The sequence below is a fragment of the Chiloscyllium plagiosum genome, unplaced genomic scaffold (genome assembly GCF_037043375.1).
Source record: "Chiloscyllium plagiosum isolate Xiang-an unplaced genomic scaffold, Cpla_swu_hap1 HiC_scaffold_6, whole genome shotgun sequence".
In the NCBI taxonomy this organism is placed as follows: Eukaryota; Metazoa; Chordata; class Chondrichthyes; order Orectolobiformes; family Hemiscylliidae; genus Chiloscyllium; species Chiloscyllium plagiosum.
Window position 1 is genome coordinate 98252654 of NW_028270144.1, and position 18788 is coordinate 98271441.

Below are 18788 nucleotides of genomic sequence, written 5' to 3' on the forward strand. Positions count from 1 at the left end.
AATCTTTTCCAATAATACCCTTAATTACTGGCCTGTAATTTCGCATATTATCCCTGTTGCTCTTCTTAAATGAGAGGAACAATGTTGGGATTTCTCCAGTCCTGTGGGACTTCACCTGTGACTAAACAGGATTCAAAGATTTCATACAAGGTACATGCAATTTCCTCACCTGCCCCAACAGCATTCTGGGATAGATCCTATCTGGTCCTGGGGACTTGTCTACCTTAATGCTTTTCAAAACACTCTACACTTCCTCCTTTTTTATATTGAGCACTAGAATATCCCTCAGCGTGCACCATACTCTTCTCCTTTGTCAATGCCGATACAATTCATTAAGCACCTAAACCACTTCCTCCAGCTCAATGCATAAACTCCTTCCTTTGTCTTTCATTGGACCTATCCTTTCCCTAGCTACCATCTTGCTTCTTATACAGTATATGCACAAAATGCTTTAGGATTTTCATTAATTCTGTTTTCCAAAGTAATTTCACGGCTACTTTTAGCCCTCCTAAATCCTTGCTTGCGTATACCTTTTTGACCAAGCTCTCAATTTCTCTTGTCATCCAAGATGTTCCTAATTGCCACGCATGCTGATTCTACTACTACCTGGACTTCCACGCCCAACTCTTTCACACTATCCTCTATGCCTCTCCGAGGTAACCAATTGCACCCGAACTAAATAGTCAGAGCCTTGCTGTCATATTTTGTGATGTGGCCAAATTGTGAGAAAGACCATTTATTTCTCCCCCTAAAACATTACCCACTCTAACACTGTCCCAACTTACCTGGAGTTGCAGCACTCCACCGTCTCTTTGTTACTTCTCAACTTAATTATTTTGACAGAGTTTTCAACTCTGTAATATTGAGATGATCCAAAATGCTTCCTGTGTCCAAACTTGCACCAAATTCCTGTCTTTTCATTGCTCTGTATTTTCTCACCTAAAACATTTCCTAATTAAACTACACCTCAATTTTCAAAATCTCAATCTCGCTTGCAAACCCATAATGGTCTCACCCCACCCTATGTCTGTAATCTTCTTCAGTCTCACAACCCCTTCAGTCATCTAATTGCAGGTATTTGAGCACTCCCCTATTTCAATCAGTTTACCATAGACGGTCATTTCTCCATGTGCGTGTGCGTTCAGCTGTGGATTTTAGTCCCTAAACTGCTCCACTTCCCTACCCCGCATTTTCCGTCCTTAAGATACCCCTTGAAATCTGCATCTTTGCTGAAACTTTTGCTGACTTGCCTGGTCTGTCCTCATATGGCCCAGGATCGCAATATGTTGATCATTTCAAGTTGATAATCACAAGTGATTGGGTGAAATTTTGTTGTAATGTCAAGTATCTCAATTGTGGGACGAGAAGTGAGAGTGATTTCTGCTCGTAGGTAGGACCACTAACCATTTGCAATGACATAACACTTTATCTGCTGCACATTAATAGTTTAAGAGCACATGCGAACCATTTTGATTCATTTCCTAAAACCGTTTTCAAAAATCCCCCAAAATAATAGAAACAAAACGGAATATGGTGGAAATACTCAGCAGGTATTCTAGGGAGACAGGAACAGTGTTAACAGCAAGAATTTTCCAAGTTAGGTTTGAAGGTAGTCCAGCCAGCAAAGGTTTATAAAATGTATCCACCTTGGTTCCTTACTGCTTTTGCTTTTTTGTACTTTTGTCAATGGTGCACCACAGACCTGGCCACAACTACTAAGCAGTGGCAGAAATTGAGATTTACAGTGAGATCTGTGTGCCCACCACAGGGTGTCGAAATCTCAACAACGAAAGGAGGAGGCTACATAACCACAATTGGAGACCATGTTACAAATGAAGGGGATTTTCAATGACAGCAAGTGGAAAGGCTGCTGTACTCCCATCTCTCATCTCATCTACTTCATGTGGAATTCCCAGAAAGACTGCCTCTGAACACTATGAGCCACTCCACAGATGCTGATAGTTATTGTGTGCTTCTCTGTTACATGTGTCACAGCTGTCCTTCCCCTGGTCGCACGTCGGACACTATTCACGTCCATTGCAAGTGCACCAAGTTGCCCTGAATTTCTTTCTCTGAAATCCACTGGGGTCCAGACATAGCAGTGGTTTTGATAACAGCTTGTGGCAAAATATGGCTCAGATTTTCTAGTTGATGACCATGCGTCAGAATGGAGAAAAGATAGTGATGTAAAACGTTTTCATCAAGATAGGAGGTTTGGTCTAGGTTGCAGAGGATGGGCAAAAGAACAAAGGGAAAGGAAGGTCTGTAATAAGGTGAAAAGCATAAATATTACTTTATATATATAAAAAACCAAGTGTGAACAGCAGGAAAATATCACTAAGGTAGACAATACATTGAAGAGGCAAACTCAATATGCTCCGGCTTGACAATTGGTAGTACTCTTTAGCAGTCGGTAGTTAAGTAGTTTCGCTATTTGGTTCAACCAGTGTAATTCAAAGAAATTCTTATTTTAATGAGCAAAATTAGAGCACATGGGAAGTAGACTGGAATGGATTGATAGCTGTAAAATGGACAGAAAAAAAAGTGTGAATAAATGGCAAACTTTCAGGGATTGCAGCCTCTGAGTAGTGGGGTGTTGCAAAGATCAGTGCTTGGGCCAACTTTTCACAAAGAGAACAATGTGTGGATTAGATGTAATATTTCCAAGTTCGCAGTGAACAGAAAACTAGGTGGGAGTGCGAGTTGCGAGGAGGATACAAAGACGTTTCAAGGGGATTTGAAGAGACTAAGTGAGTGGGCATAATTTTGTCAGATAACATATAATGTAGAGAAATGTGAGTTTAACCAGTTAGGCAGGAAAATCAAAATACAGAATATCTCTTACTGGTGAGGAGGTGGGAAATGTTGAACTTCAAAGGGACTTGGATATCCTTGTTCATGAGTCACTAAAAGTTAACATGAAGGAACAGCAAGCAATTAAGAAGGGAAATGGTATGTTGACCTTTACTATAAGAGGATTTGAGAATATAAGTATTCTTACTGCAGTTATATAGAGCCTTGTTGAAACCAGACATGAAGTATTTCCTGCATTTTTGGTTTCCTTACCAGACGATTTGTGGGATGGAAGGACTGTCCTTTGAGGAAAGATTAAATAGGTTACTATTTTCTCAGGAGTTTTCAACAATGAAGGAAACCTCATTCAAATATGCAAGTTCTTAGAGGGATCAACAGGACAGATGCAGGATGTTTCCTCTGGCTAAAGCACCCAGAAACAGAGGACATAGTCTCAGATTAAGAAGGGAGGCCATTGGACTGAGTTGAGGGGGAATTTCTTCACTCAGAGGGTGAATCTTTGGAATTCTCTAGCCCAGAGAGCTGTGGAGGCTCAGTCATTGAACATGTTTAAGACTGAGATTGATGGATTTCTAAACATTAAAAGCATTTAAAAAATGACGACAATTCAAGAAAATGGTGTTGAAATAAAAGATCAGTCTCATCTCATTGAATGGCGGAGCAGACTTGAAGGACTGAATGTCCTAATCCTCGTCTAATTCCTTATGTTTTTATGGTGACAGACTTTCTAAAGGGAACTCCTTTATATTTGTGTTATAAATAGATGAAAGATAAGAATGGGAAATGTTAGTTTGGAATAAACATTTCAGGAGGCACCTCTTCTTTAAAGTCATTGGAAAAGGCTCAAAAATTAAACCCAGCTTAAAACACCCAGACAAATGTTATGTGTCCTATATCCTTTTAATTAGTATAGTATATCTTGAGAACCCGATGGAGGTACCATGATGTTTTCACTATGTGACAATGCACCATATTTGTCCTCATCCCTCAGAACCATGCATCAGGATGCTAGAGTATTGTTCAGGGTCATCTACTGAAGTTAGAACATAGAACATAGAAAAGTACAGCACAGAACACGCCCTTCAGCCTATGATGTACCGAGGATTAATCCTAATGTAAAATCCTAATGTGTGGGTGGCATGGTGGCACAATGGTTAGCACTGTTGCCTCACAGTGCCAGAGACCTGGGTTTAATTCCCACCTCAGGCAATTGTCTGTGTGGAGTTTGCACATTCTCCCCATGTCTGCGTGGGTTTCCTCCGGGTGCTCCGGTTTCCTTCCACAGTCCAAAGATGCGCAGGTTAGGTGAATTGTCCATGCTAAATTGCCCATAGGTTAGGTGCGTTAGTCAGAGGGAAATTGGTCTGGGTGGTTTACTCTTCGGAGGGTCGATGTGGACTTGTTGGGCCGAAGGGCCTGTTTCCACACCAAGTAATCTAATCTAATCTAAAAAAAAGAAAATAACTTTACCTACACACCCCTCAATTCACTGCTGTCCATGTACATGTCCAGCAGGCGCTTAAATGTCCCCAGTGACCCTGTTTCCACCACCACCACTGGCAATGCATTCCATGCATTCACAATTCTCTGCATAAAGAACCTACCTCTGACGTCTCCTCTATACCTTCCTCCTAATACCTTAAAACTATGACCCTTCGTCCCGTCAATCCTGCCCTGGGGAAAGGTCTCTGGCTATTGACTTTATTCATGCCTCTCATTACCTTGTACACCTCAATCAGGTCACCTCTCTTCCTCCTTCTCTCCAGAGAGAAAAGTCCAAGCTTAGTCAACCTTTCTTCATAAGACAAGCCCTCCAGTTCAGGCAGCATCCTGGTAAACCTTCTTTGCACCCCCTCCAAAACCTCTGTATCTTCCCTACAGTAGGCCAACCAGAACTGGACACAATATTTCAAGTGTGGTCTCACCAGGGACTTGTACAGCTGGAGCAAAACCTCGCAGCTCTTAAACTCGATCCCGCTGTTAATGAAGGCCAAAACACCATATGCTTTCTTAACAACCGTATCCACTTGACTGGCAACTTTGAGGGATCTATGTACTTGAACACCAATATCCCTCTGTTCCTCCAGACTGCCAAGAATCCTGTCTTTAATCCTATATTCAGCATACAAGTTCGACCTTCCAAAATGCATCACTTCGCATTTATCCAGGTTGAACTTCATCTACCATTTCTCAGCCCAGCTCTGCAACCTGTCTATGTCACACTGCAGCCTGTAATAGCCCACAATACTATCAACGGCGCCTACAACCTTTGTGTTGTCTGCAAATTTACTAACCCAACCCTCAATCTCCTCACCCAAATCATTTATAAAAACTACAGAAAGCAGAGGCCCAAGAACAGAGTGCTATAGGACACCACTCAACACTGACCTCCAGGCAGAATACTTTCCATCTACAACCACTCTCTGCTTTCTGTCAGCCAACCAATTCTGAATCCAGATAGCCAAATCTTCCTGTATCCCATACTTCCTGACTTTATGAATGAGCCTACCATGAGGAACCCTGTCAAATGCCTTGCTGAAGTCCATATACACCACATCTACTGCTCGACTTTCGTCGACCTGTCTTGACACCTCCTCGAAGAATTCAATAAGATTAGTCAGGCACGACCTGTCCCTCACAAAGCCATGCTGACTGCCTTTAATCACACTATGCTTTTCTAAATAGTCATAAATCCTATCCCTCAGAATTCTTTCCAAACCCTTGCTGACCACAGACATAAGACTGACTGGTCTGTAATTGCCAGGGATTTCCCTATTACCCTTCTTGAAAAGAGGAACATTCAATTCCTTCCAATCCTCCAGTATGACTCCTGTGGAGAGTGAGGAAGCAAAGATCTCCACCAGCGACTTAGCAACCTCCTTTCTTGCTTCGCGGACCAACCTAGGATAAATCTGGAGATTTATCAATTTTAATGTTCGCCAAAATTTCCAACACATTAACTTCATCAATCTTGGTCTGTCCAATCTCATATCCCAGCTCCTCAAAGTTCTCATTCACAACAAGTTCCATTTCCTTGGTGAAAACTGAGGCAAAAACCTCATTTAGGGCTTCCCCTGTCTGCTCAGACTCCATACACAAGTTCCATATGCTTCCTGAAGAAGGGCCTGTGCCCGAAACGTCGAATCTCCTGTTCCCTTGATGCTGCCTGACCTGCTGTGCTGTTCCAGCAATAAAGTTTCAACTTTGATCTCCAGCATCTGCAGACCTCACTTTCTCTTCCATATGCTAACCCTGATCAGCCCTACTTTCTCCCTGATCATTCTCTTATTCTTCACGCATGAGTAAAATGCCTTTGGGTTCTATCTAATCCTTCCTGCCAAGCCTTTCTCGTGCCTCCTCCTGGCTCTCCTCAGTCCATTTCTGAGTTCCTTTCTAGCAAGCCTGTAATCCTCGAAAGCTGTGCTAGATCATTGCTTCCTCCACGTTACGTAAGCTGCCTTCTTCCTTTTGACGATAAAGCTCCTCTGTTCTCGTCATCCACAGCTCTATAATCTTACACCTTCTTACCTGTCTCAGAGGAACAAATTCGTGCATCGCTCGCAACAACTGCTCCTTAAACAATCTGCTGTTCCCTTTCTGTGGAACAATTACTCTCAGGCTGTACTTCCTAACTCCTGTCTGACAGTGTCATAATTTCCTTTTCCCCAATTAAATATCTTCCCTTGGTGACTGCACCTTTCCCTCTCCAAGTCTATGGTAAATGTGAGGCAGTTGTGGTCACTGTCACCAAAGTGTTCTCCCACCACGAGATCAGACATCTGTCCTGGCTCATTGCCGAACACCAAATCCAAAATGGCCTCTCCCCTCGTTGGCCTGTCTACATACTGAGTAAGGAAACCCACTTGAACACACCTGACAAAACGGCTCCATCCAAACCATCTGCACTAAGGAGGTTCCAGTCGATATTGGGAAAGTTGAAGTCACCCTTAACAACAACCATGCTACATCTGCATTTTTCCAAAACCTGCCGGCTTATCAGTTCTTAAATCTCTCTACTGCTATTAGTGAGACTGGAGAAAACCCCCAATTGGGTGGCTGTTCCCTTGCTGTTCCTAACTTCCACCCATACTGACTCAGTAGGCAAACCTTCCTCAACAACCTTAGTTTCTGTAGCTGCGATGCACTCTCTAATTAGCAATGCTGCATTCCCTCCTCTTTTTCCACTCTAGCAACCCATTCCTGCCACTGTGAAACCCACGTCTCCGTTACAGCCACAACATCATCGCCCCAAGTACTTGTTCATGCTCTAAGTTCATCACTCTTATTTCTGACACTCCTTGCGTTAAAGCAGACACACTTTAACTGATCCCTTTGTTTCATCACGTGAGAAACCTTCCCAATAGGTTCATTACATCCTGTCACTGCCCCACCTACAACTACCCCCCTCTCAGATATGTCGCTCTAATTCCCACCCGCTTGTGGTTTATGATTCCAGTAACATTTCACAGACAGATGGGGCAATAGATATGAAGTCACTGTATTAACTGAGTTAGAGCAACCAATGTATAATTTTGTTTTAGATGCTCACATAAATTCTACAATGTATTCAAGCAAGAGTTTCAGGAATCATTGTAGTCTGTTGTGCATTGCAATAACATCATAAAGCAGGTAACTTCCAGCTTCTGGAATTTGAAGTTGTTGACAATGAAGAGGGGTAGATTCAACTGTGTCCTAGTAACATGTGGATGGTCTGCAAGGAGGGAAGGTCTAGAATGGGTGGCCAGAGAAAGGAGAACATACTTTATAGTCCTGTGGTTTCAATAAATTACAGCCAATTCACCAGATAAAAACTATCTCATAAACACCCTCACACCCACACACTGTCCAACAATTTGCACAGTGAAATGAATGTCTACAGTTACCATGTTATCGTTCAAAATCCCAAAAGCTGAAAGCACAGGCAGAAATTAACGCAAACCTCCAAGTGTTCAAATATGCTTTTGGTTTAAAAAAATATAACTTGTACTAAAACCAGCCAATGATTCGAATCATGGTGAGTACTTCTTACTATTGTATCCATCCACTTGTGTCAGCTAACTTACTTTCTCAAGTTCTTCAAGCTGTATGTACAGTTTCTCTATTGCAATGACAGAAGGTGCTGAGCCCCTTTTGTGATTGGAAATAAGCTTATTGTCCCAAAGGCTGGACAGCAATTTCCATCACATTCTTCAGGCCCACTGGTGCAGAGTACTGCATAAAGAAAATGGCCACTTTGAATGGTTATAAGAGAAAAAAAGTTATTTTCCTAAAGACAAGAGTTCAAAGAATCCAGTGATTAGAAAGGGTTCATACGTAAAAAGCTGCCCCACAGGCACATTTTTGCTACTCTCAGGAAGATAGAAGAATTGGTAAGGAAACTACATTCAGGACGAAATATTTATAACTGTGAGTTGTATTATAATATTAAAATGTGGACTTCTGACCAGTAAAATATTATCACAAAGGAAACTTGCAAGTTTAGGTTTTCTTACAATCAATGATGTCCAAAACTTACTAGAAATTGACAGTTATATTAATCAAAAATAAGAGAGGTCAGTATTTCATGATAAATTAATATTAATCAAAGCCAAACTTGAAACACAGAATAGGATGAACCCTGTTTTAATTGAGAGGTTTCCCTATATGTAAAAAATTAGTTTGGCTGTTGTGCAGCATTTCTTAAGATGACTGCTCTTGCTGACTCCTCTACAGTCTGAACCATTATCTGTAAGGAGTTTCTTTCATTGGTCTCCAACAGTCTTGTTCTCTTAACCCACACTTCACTCAAAGCAAACTTCCACAGATACATCCAACACGCTGGCATCCTTCTAACTACTTACATCGAGAAGGCTGCTGTACTTTCAGATTTTTTTTTGTTACTATTGCCTGCTGTTCTAAAGCTGACCACATTACATGAGAAGTATTTAGATAAAGGTTTGGCTTGTTAGACACTTTCTGTTAACTCTCGTTGACTGAATGATTTTCTCTCCATGTCAGTGCTCTGTCTTGCAGGCAGATTTGCCAGCAGTAGAAACCTGCCATTGCTTTTCTTTCTCTTGTGACCTCAATAGCGATATACTATGTAACATGCTGCAAGAACCTTTTGCAAATCCTGGCCAGTCTGTCTGTAGCAGTTCCCACAATCTGAATCCATACATTATTCCATCTATATTATGATATTTTTCACCCATATACACAATGATGTCATTAGCCACAGGCCAGCATCTATCCTTACATTTTCATGATCCTTCAAATAATGCTAAGTTAGCAAAGAGGGAAGAAATTATAAGAATAGCAGAATACCTGACATTCAAGGACATTATTCTATGCTTATGGTCACAGAGCAGGAGACAAAGAGTCAACTTATACAAAGGGAAAGTGGATGTAAAAGAGTCATAAGCAAGAAAGATATAGACAGCTATAAGAGAAAATGTGGAATGGCAGAGAGATGGAGGAAACTGAAAGATTCAAACGCTGAAAGAGTGAGGTATAAAATTGAAAGGTGAACAATGCTCCAGTTATAGGAAGAAAGTGCTAAAATGCTTTTACAATAATATAAATTATAATAATATAATATAATTGAAAAGGAAGCAATTTCAAGTCTGTAATCTAATTACAAGATTGAAATAACAATTAATAAGCAAATGAGTTCTACTCTCATAGTTTATCATCAAATGTATTCTCTATTTTGGAGATGCTATGAGAACACGGGAGGGTGAATAGGCATTAATCATAAAATGGTGCAGTTTGCTGAACAGAGACTTTTCTCCCATTCATACGCTCTACATGAATCTTATTAAAATGCAATTTCTTACTTAATTGTATTTATGGAAGTGTTGATTTGATTTCAGAAATGAGTTATCAAGTACAGTAATATAATATAAAATGGTAATATTGTCTTCATTACCTGAGCCAGTAGAAGCTGGGGACTTGCTACGTCGGGAAGGCCCAGGGTTCTTAGTGGTAATGTTTCGTGCTGTAGCACCACCACCTGCACCAGGAACTTTAGTGTATGAAGTAGACTTAACAACTCGACATTCTGTGGGTGCAAAAGAAAGGATGTTTTTTTCAGAAAGTTAGACAATCAAAAATATGTTTTGCTCTGGAACTTAAAACATACGTCAACAATAATGTACATTTTCATAATTCATGATATTTCAGAAAGCTGTAGAGAACAATTCACACATTGGAGAATAAATTGACAATACCATTATAATGGACAATATCAATATCAGGGAAATGAGTATATAGAATGAAATGAAGCGCTGAGGAGAAAAGTATGGATGAGCATTAAAGTTGTGGCAGACTTTTTATAGCAAGGAGGAGGTAATAGAGGCATTATCAGGGAAAGATTTGTTTACATAATGCTACTTCAAACAGCTCAATGTATTTAGATTAAAATACAATGTCTACAAGTGTCTGTTCTAATTTGCCATTCACATGTGACCCCTACCAAGAAGCACACACACTGTAGGCAGGCATCTTAGGCTTTAATGAAGTTCTCATAAGGATCACATTGCTGTCATACACTGAAAACATGGTGTCAGAAGTGGTGAACGTCCAGAGCTCAAACAAAATGCACAGCTGCAGAGCTGAGCTGCCACTGAGAAAGAAAATAAAACAAAGATCATCATGAAAATGCTGATCAGGAGAAAATGGCTGCAGCTTCTCCCCTTTCAGTTCCTCTTCCATTTACTGGGGATATGGAAAAAAAAACTGAAATTCTTCACTGGGCAAGGCAGAATTATAAAATATCTACAGATTTGTTGAGCAAACCAGAATAAGTACAAGTTGCTATATTTTAACACTGTTAGGAAGAGATGCTTTCAAAATATATTCCACCTTGAATCACTCTGTAGTGCAGAAAAAATATGAATCAGTAATTTTTAACATTTTGAAGAAACTCATAGAGCTCTAAGTGAAAGCTAGGAATGAATGATATCTATTCAAAACTAGTGAACAAAGTGAAAGAGTCCATTAATCAAAATATGATATTAGTGACATTGCTTGCAGAAACTTATGAATTTACACAATTAAGGAATGAACTAATGAAAGCCAGGATTGTTTTGGGCATAAGGGATCCAAAGTGAAACCATACCTCATGATAGAAAACACAAGTTCAGCCCCTCAAGCCTGCTCCACCACTTAACACAATCACGGTTGATCTCACCTTAGCCTCAAGTCCACTCTTACCCACTATCCATAATCCTTTAATCCATTCCTAAAGGAAAGTCTATCTAACTCCTCCATAATCAGTGTCCTGGTGTCCACCGCACTCTGAGGTAATGAATTCTACAGCTTTGCAATCCTTTGGATGAAGTAATTCCTCCTCTTCTCTATTTTAAAACTGCCACCCCTTAGCCAAAAATTATGATCCCTCATTTTAGATTGCCTCACAAGGGGAAGCACTGACTGTATGTCGACTTTGTCAATCCTCTTTACCTTAAATACCTCAATTAGAGCTCCTCTCATTCTTCTAATTTCTAGCGAACATAGGCACAAACTGCTCCATCTCTCCTCATTTGGCTTGTTTACACACAGGAGAGCAATTGACCTGTGTATAAGTACTGTGGAGCATATTCATGGCAGAAGGAAAACAGGTCTTGGTATTATGCTGACAGATACACCAGGCTCACAGGGTGGAATAATCACAGACAAAGAGCTGAATGTAAACATTACGGAAAACATCTTGCAAAAGAAAATAATAAGTCCACAGCAATCCAACATCAGAAATAGAACAGCAACCCCAAATAACACAGGAATGACACTCCTTCACAAAAGAACATCATGCAGTTGAACAATCAATGACAAATGCACACTTACCATTAAGAGACCAACACGGTTTGTGTGTGCAATGCATATGCAGAGACTGAAGGAAATAATGAACTGCTAAGGCATGAGAACAGTAATGTAGGCAGTTGGTAACTTAGCTGCATTATTTTCTTTTTATGTATAAATGTGGAATTTTTGGAAAAAAATGAAACCATGCACATATCCTGATCTAGCATGCCATGTCATGTGTCCTTTGCCATGACCCACATTGTCAGCTGACATCGTAAGCTTCACTTCAATAAAGTCCCTGTGTTGAACACTTTGCTGTGCTGAATATTCAAACACACACGGTAGTGAAGGGGATTCTTCAATGCCATCAATGCTGGGGAGGCAGGAGGCAATGACACTGTCTAGTAACATGGAAATCAAAAGAAATCTGTATGTTGCAGTTTTAAACTGCATTATGTGAGAAGAAATGTTTCATCCAAAGAATTTAGGATGAAGTTCCAAAAATTAGGAGGGTTGATGTTTGATTAACAACCATTCGATCATGGGAAAAAAAACAGCATGGGAAAATGGAATAAATCAGACTCAGAGACATTTGAGCAAAGATATAAGACGCAATATTAATTCAGGACATGCGGGGGTAAGACATTTTTCCATTAGACATAATACATATGAGAAGTAAAGGCCATTCAGCCCATCAAACCTCTTTGTCATAGAGTCATAGAGATGTACAGCATAGAAACAGACCCTTCGGTCCAACCCGTCCATATATCCCAACCCAATCTTATCCCACCTGCCAAAACTCAGCCCATATCCCTCCAAACCCTTCCTATTCATATACCCATCCAAATGCCTCTTAAATGTTGCAATTGTACCAGCCTCCACCACATCCTCTGGCAGCTCATTCCATACACTTACCACCCTCTGTGTGAAAAAGTTGCCCCTTAGGTCTCTTTTATATCTTTCCCCTCTCACCCTAAACCTATGCCCTCTAGTTCTGGACTTCCCGACCCCAGGGAAAAGATTTTGCCTATTTACCCTATCCATGCCCCTCAATTTTGTAAACCTCTATAAGGTTACCCCTCAGCCTCTGACGCTCCAGGGAAAACAGCCCCAGCCTATTCAGCCTCTCCCATTAGCTCAAATCCTCCAACCCTGGCAACATCCTTGTAAATCTTTTCTGAACCCTTTCAAGTTTCACAACATCTTTCCAATAGGAAGGAGACCAGAATTGCATGCAGTATTCCAACAGTGGCCTAACCAATGTCCTGTACAGTCGCAACATGACCTCCCAACTCCTGTACTCAATACTCGGACCAATAAAGGAAAGCATACCAAATGCCTTCTTCGCCATCCTATCTAACTGCGACTTCACTTTCAAGGAGCTATGAACCTGCACTCCAAGGTCTCTTTGTTCAGCAACACTCCCCCGGGTCTTACCATTAAGTGTATAAGTCCTGCTAAGATTTGCTTTCCCAAAATGCAGCACCTCGCATTTATCTGAATTAAACTCCATCTGCCACTTCTCAGCCCATTGGCCCATCTGGTCAAGATCCTGTTGTAATCTGAGGTAACCCTCTTCACTGTCCACTACACCTCCAATTTTGGTGTCATCTGCAAACTTACTAACTGTACCTCTTATGCTCGCATCCAAATCATTTATGCAAATGACAAAAAGTAGAGGATCCAGCACCGATCCTTGTGGCACTCCACTGGTCACAGGCCTCCAGTCTGAAAAACAACCATCCACCACCGCCCTCTGTCTTCTACCTTTGAGCCAGTTCTGTATCCAAATGGTTAGTTCTCCCTGTATTCCGTGAGATCTAACCTTGCTAATCTGTCTCCCATGGGGAACCTTGTCGAACGCCTTACTGATGTCCATATAGATCACATCTACAGCTCTGCCCTTATCGATCCTCTTTGTTACTTCCTCAAAATACTCAATCAAGTTTGTGAGAAATGATTTCCCATGCACAAAGCCATGTTGACTATCCCTAAACAGTCTTTGCCTTTCCAAATACATGTACATCCTGTCCCTCAGGATTCCCTCCAACAACTTGCCCACCACCAACGTCAGGCTCACTGGTCTGTAGTTCCCTGGCTTGCCCTTACCACTTTTCTTAAACAGTGGCACCATGTTAGCCAACCTCCAGTTCTCCGGCACCTCACCTCGCACATCTCATTCAATGAGATCATGGCTAAGCTGATAATCCACAATTTCACTTGTGTCTTTTCCCCAGAACCTCGGGAATCCCTTACTGATTAAAAATCTTTCGATCTCAGTTCTAATGCACTTAATGGCCCAGCCTCAACAGCTCTCTGTGATAAAAAATTCCACAGGTTCACTACCTTCCCAGAGAAAGAAAATTCTCCTCATCACTGTCTTAAATTTATGATCCCTTATTCTGAGATTATCTGCTCTGGTCATAGATTCTCCCAAAAAGGGAAAACAACCTTGCAGCACATACCTTGGACACTGCTCTAAGAATCATTTATATTTCATTGACTTTGCTTCTCAGTCTTCTAAATTCCAATTAATAGGTGCCCAGTCTACCCAAATACCCTTCATAAGACAGTAACTGCATTCCTCATATGTGTTTAGTTAATCTTCCCTGGACTGCCTCCAATGTCAGCATATCTGCCCCAGATAAGAAACCTAAAATTATCTAAAGTATTCCAGCTTGATCTGACTAGTGCCTTCTATGAATTTAGAAAAATCTCTGTTCCCTTTGAAATAAAATCCAACATTCCCTTTACCTTCCCACTAATCTTGAATGCTAGCTTTTTTGTGATTCATGGATAAGGATTCCCAAATTCCTCAATTCTGCAGCTTTTTGCAGTCTTTCTCAATTTAAATAATATTGAATTACTCTATTCTTCCTGCTAAAATGCATGGGCTCACACTTTCCCACATTATGTTCCATCTGCTCAGTTTTTTCTCACTCACTTAAGCTGTCTATGTTCCTTTGAAGATTCTTTGTGACATTCTCACCATTTGCCTTCTCACCTATTTTTGTATCAGCTGCAAGCTTTGGTACAGTACATTAACTGTCCTCATCCAACTAATTAATACATACTTAAAATAATTTTAGCTCCAGCGCTGATCCATGAGGTACACCACTAGTTACAGGGTGCTCTCCTAACATTGCACCCTTTATCCCAAATCTCTGTCTTATATTTGTTGGATAATCCTCCATCCATGTTAACATGTACCTCCAACACGATGGGCTCTTATTTTATTAAGTAGCCCAATGTTGGTATCTTATCAAATGCCTTCTAAATGTAGAAATATTTTGCCCCCCACCACTGTCGTTTATTTATTCTGCTTGTTACCTCCTCAAAACATGCGAGTAAACTTGCCGGGCATGATTCCTCCTTCATGGTGCTGTGCCATCTCTGTTTGATTATATTATGCATTTCTAAATGCTCTGCTATTACATCCTTTATGACAGGTTCCAACAACTTCCAAAATAAAAGTGATGCTAACTGGCCCAGAGATACTTGTTTTTTGTTTCCTTCCCTTTTTCAAATAAAGGTGTTATATTGACAGTTTTCCAAATCTCTGTTTTTTAGCCATATTAGTTTCCCAAGCACTTTTTAATCTGGTGATAGTTTAAGAGCCATTAAGTCTTAGAGTCACACATCATGGAACCAGACTCTTTGGCCCAACTTGTTTAGGCCAACCAGGTTTCCTAAACTGAAATAGTCCCAGTTGCCTGCATTTGGCCCAAACTCCTCTAAACCTATCCTATCCATGTCTTTTAAATGTTGGAACCTTACTCAACTCTATCACTTCCTCTGGCAGTTCATTCTATATATACGTAGCACTACCTGTGTGAAAATATTGCCCCTTAGGTCCCTTTTAAATCCTTTCCCTCTCAACTTAAACCTAAGCCCTCTAGCTTTGGACACCCCTACCCTGAGGAAACGGCCTTGGTTATTCACCTTATCTATTCTCCTCATGAATTTATAAACCCTGATAAATATTATTTTTATTTCCTCTCTTCCTTTAGCCCCTTGATTGTTTTGTAATTTTGTAATGCTATAGGTGTCTTTGACTGTGAAGGTTGATGCAAAGTAATTATTCAATTCCTCTGCCATTTCTTGATTCCCCATTATGATTATCCCAGGTTCATTCTCTAAGGGGCCTACATTTACTTTGACTTCTCTGTTCCTTTTCATATATTTAAATCAGTTCTTGCTATATGTCTTGATATTATTTGCAAGTTTACCCTCAATATTTACTTTCTCACTATTATTCTTTGGTCAGCTTTTGTTGGTTTTTAAAACTTTTCCAATCCTGTAGCGTACCACTAATCTTTGCCACATTGTATGTTGCTTCTTTCATTTTGATGCTATCCTTAACCTCCCTAGTTAAACATGGAAACATAGCAAATATGAACAAAAGTAGCCTGTGTAAACAGCCCTTTGCCCCATACCTTTTGATCTTTTTTGCCCTAATAACTATATCTATCCCCTTCCTGAAAACATTCAATGTTTTGATCTCAATCGCTTTTTTTGGCAGAGAATTATAATCTCTGGTGAATTTTCCCTCATCTCACTAATAAACGGCCTACCCTAGATCTTTAGACTCTGACCCCTCATTCTGAACTCCCTAGTCTTCAGAACATCCTTCCTGCATTTACCCTGTCTAGTCCTGTTAGAATTTTATAGGTTTTTCTGAGATACCCCTTCATTCTTCTCCACTTCAATGAATATATTCCAAACAGATCCAATCTCTCTTCATACATCAATCCTGCCACAGGAATCAGTCTGTTTCTACTGTTAAACATGTTTGCTTTATCCCTTCCTAGCATTAATTTTCCTCACTGGAATATGTATTTGCTGTGAGCCATGAACTATCTCTTTAAACGTTTGCCATTGTTCCTCAAATCTCTTTGCTTATAAACCAGTCCACTCCAGCCAGCTCAGCCCTTATTCCCTTGTAGTTATTCTTAGTTAAGCTCAGCACAGCTGCTTCCAACTCCAGTCTACTTTCAGGTGATGTTCACCAGGAAAGAAGAGTTGGCAGAATAGAGATAATATTACTGAGCTACTTATTCAGAACCTCAGACTATTTTCCTCAGGGCATAAGTTCAAATCCCACCAAGACAGATGGTGAAATTTGAATTCAAAATAAATCTAACCTAATCATAGGATCCCTACACTATGGAAGTTCCTCCCTCTAAGTCTCAATACAAAAGTCAACCATCTTATAAACAAATAGTGCTCAACTGAAGAAAATAAAAAAAAAGCGGGAGCCCAATGGAAGGGAAGAATGAACAGCTCGAGTTTCAGTTCGTCAACATTAAGCAAATCGATTCATCTTAGCTGAAGCAAGTCTGGCCAAGCTACACATGCTATAAGTGATCTGCAGTGTTTAGCAGGCCATTAAGTGACTGAACAGATGATGCAAGATTACAAAGATCTTAATTGTCATTTTACTTTTTTTTCATAGGATAAGGGCAGCAATAGCCAGGCCAGCATTTATTACCCATCCTTAATTGCCAGATACCTATTAAGAATCAATCACAGTCTGTGGGCCTCAAGTCACATGAGGGCCTGATCAGGTAAGGATGACAGACTTCCTTTTCTAAAAGACATTACTGAATTTGATGGGTTTTTACAATAATCAAAAGTGGTCACATGACTTCCCTGCCATGCAGGGTAGTTGAATGGTTCAGTAGTTAGCACTGCTGCCTCACACCCAGGTTCAATTCTACCCTCGGGCAACTGTCTGTGTAGAGTTTGCATATTCTCCCCGTATCTGTGTGGGTTTTCTCTGGGTGCTCTGGTTTCCTCCCACAGCCCAAATATATGCAGGGTAGGTGGATTTACCGTGCTAAATTGCCCATAGTATGGAGGGAGTGCACACTAGGTGGATTAGCTAAGAAAAATGCAGTGTTATAGGGTAGTGAGGTGGATCCGGATAGGAGGATCAGTGTTGGCTTGATGGGCTGAATGGCCTGCTTTCACATGTAGGGATTCCAAACGTAAGCTAGATTTTTAATAAATTCAAATCTTGCCCCCTGTCATGGTGGGTTTCAAACTCATGCCCCTAGAACAATAGTCTGAAGTTATGGATTAGTAGTTCAGTAACATTATCTCTACACTACCAACTCCTTCCTGGTGAACATGATCTAAAAGTAGACTGGAGTTTGAAACTAACTCTAGATCTGCTAAGGAGAGTTCCAGCTGACTTCAAGGTCAGCCTGAAGGACAAGACAGAGGATCTCGTGACTCCATTAATCCACGGGATCCTTAAAAATGGAGTAAAAGTAAAAGTCAAGAATTCTTTCGTTCAGAAGCTCACAGCTAAACACCAAAGCTGCCAAGAGAAAGCAGAACTGGATGTCTTCACAGAACAGCTGAAGAAAAATGTGATAAGAACAAAAGAATGGAACAGGAAGAAAAATCTTTAATTGAAGATGCCTTAAGTCCATCATATTGACAGTAAAAAGGACTTTACCCAGATCCTGACAAAGTCAGAGATGAAACATAAAGATAGTTACCAAAAGATATGAATGGAATGAAATGGTTTGTTGAATTCATGAACTACTTAGCAAGCTTCTTGCTTAATTTGTTATCAGAGTGTGCACTATTAAGAAAGCTAAGAATGCACAATTATATTTAGTATAGAATAAGAAGCATCTTTCATTAATATTATAAAAACTAACAACAGCTCTACAAGGATCAATCTAGCAGGACATCAAATTCGAAAGACAAACATTTTGCTTTGATCAAGCATTCACCATGGGAACCATCCTCCTTATGGCAGAAACATTTCCCTCAGAATAAGCAGATAACAGATAAACTGACAACAGGAACACTTCTGCATGTCAACCAAAGACCTGAATGCTTTAGAGATTATGAATGCAATATATGTGCAGAGACTGATGAAAATGGGACAGTCAAGAATCACACAGTTTTGTTAATGAATGATCATTTCTCTGTTGACCATCAATATTGCGTAACTGAAAATGATAGCGAATGGAAATTCTTTGTTGCTTTAGATAAAAAGGAGATGTTTGAATGCATGATATTGCCATGTGATTTTTATGTGAGGATGATATGCATGTCAGCAAAGACAAAGGAAATAGATGAGCAGAATTTAATTTGCAGTGCCATATGGTTAACAGAGATTTAACTAAGATGAAATTTATGAAAGATTGAGAATGCAAGGCTGGCCAGGAGAC

General features: G+C 40.3%; 1 protein-coding gene across 4 annotated transcripts in view; it reads right to left on the reverse strand.

Annotated features, from left to right (window-relative positions):
• Positions 1 to 18788, reverse strand: part of LOC148149819 (serine/threonine-protein kinase DCLK1) — a 349709-nt gene that overhangs the window by 142601 nt on the left and 188320 nt on the right. For all 4 annotated transcript variants that reach the window (XM_087988259.1, XM_087988258.1, XM_087988261.1 and 1 more), the window contains exon 5: positions 9722 to 9853. In XM_087988259.1, coding sequence (XP_087844385.1) covers positions 9722 to 9853 — 132 coding nt within the window. The remainder of the gene's footprint in view (positions 1 to 9721; positions 9854 to 18788) is intronic.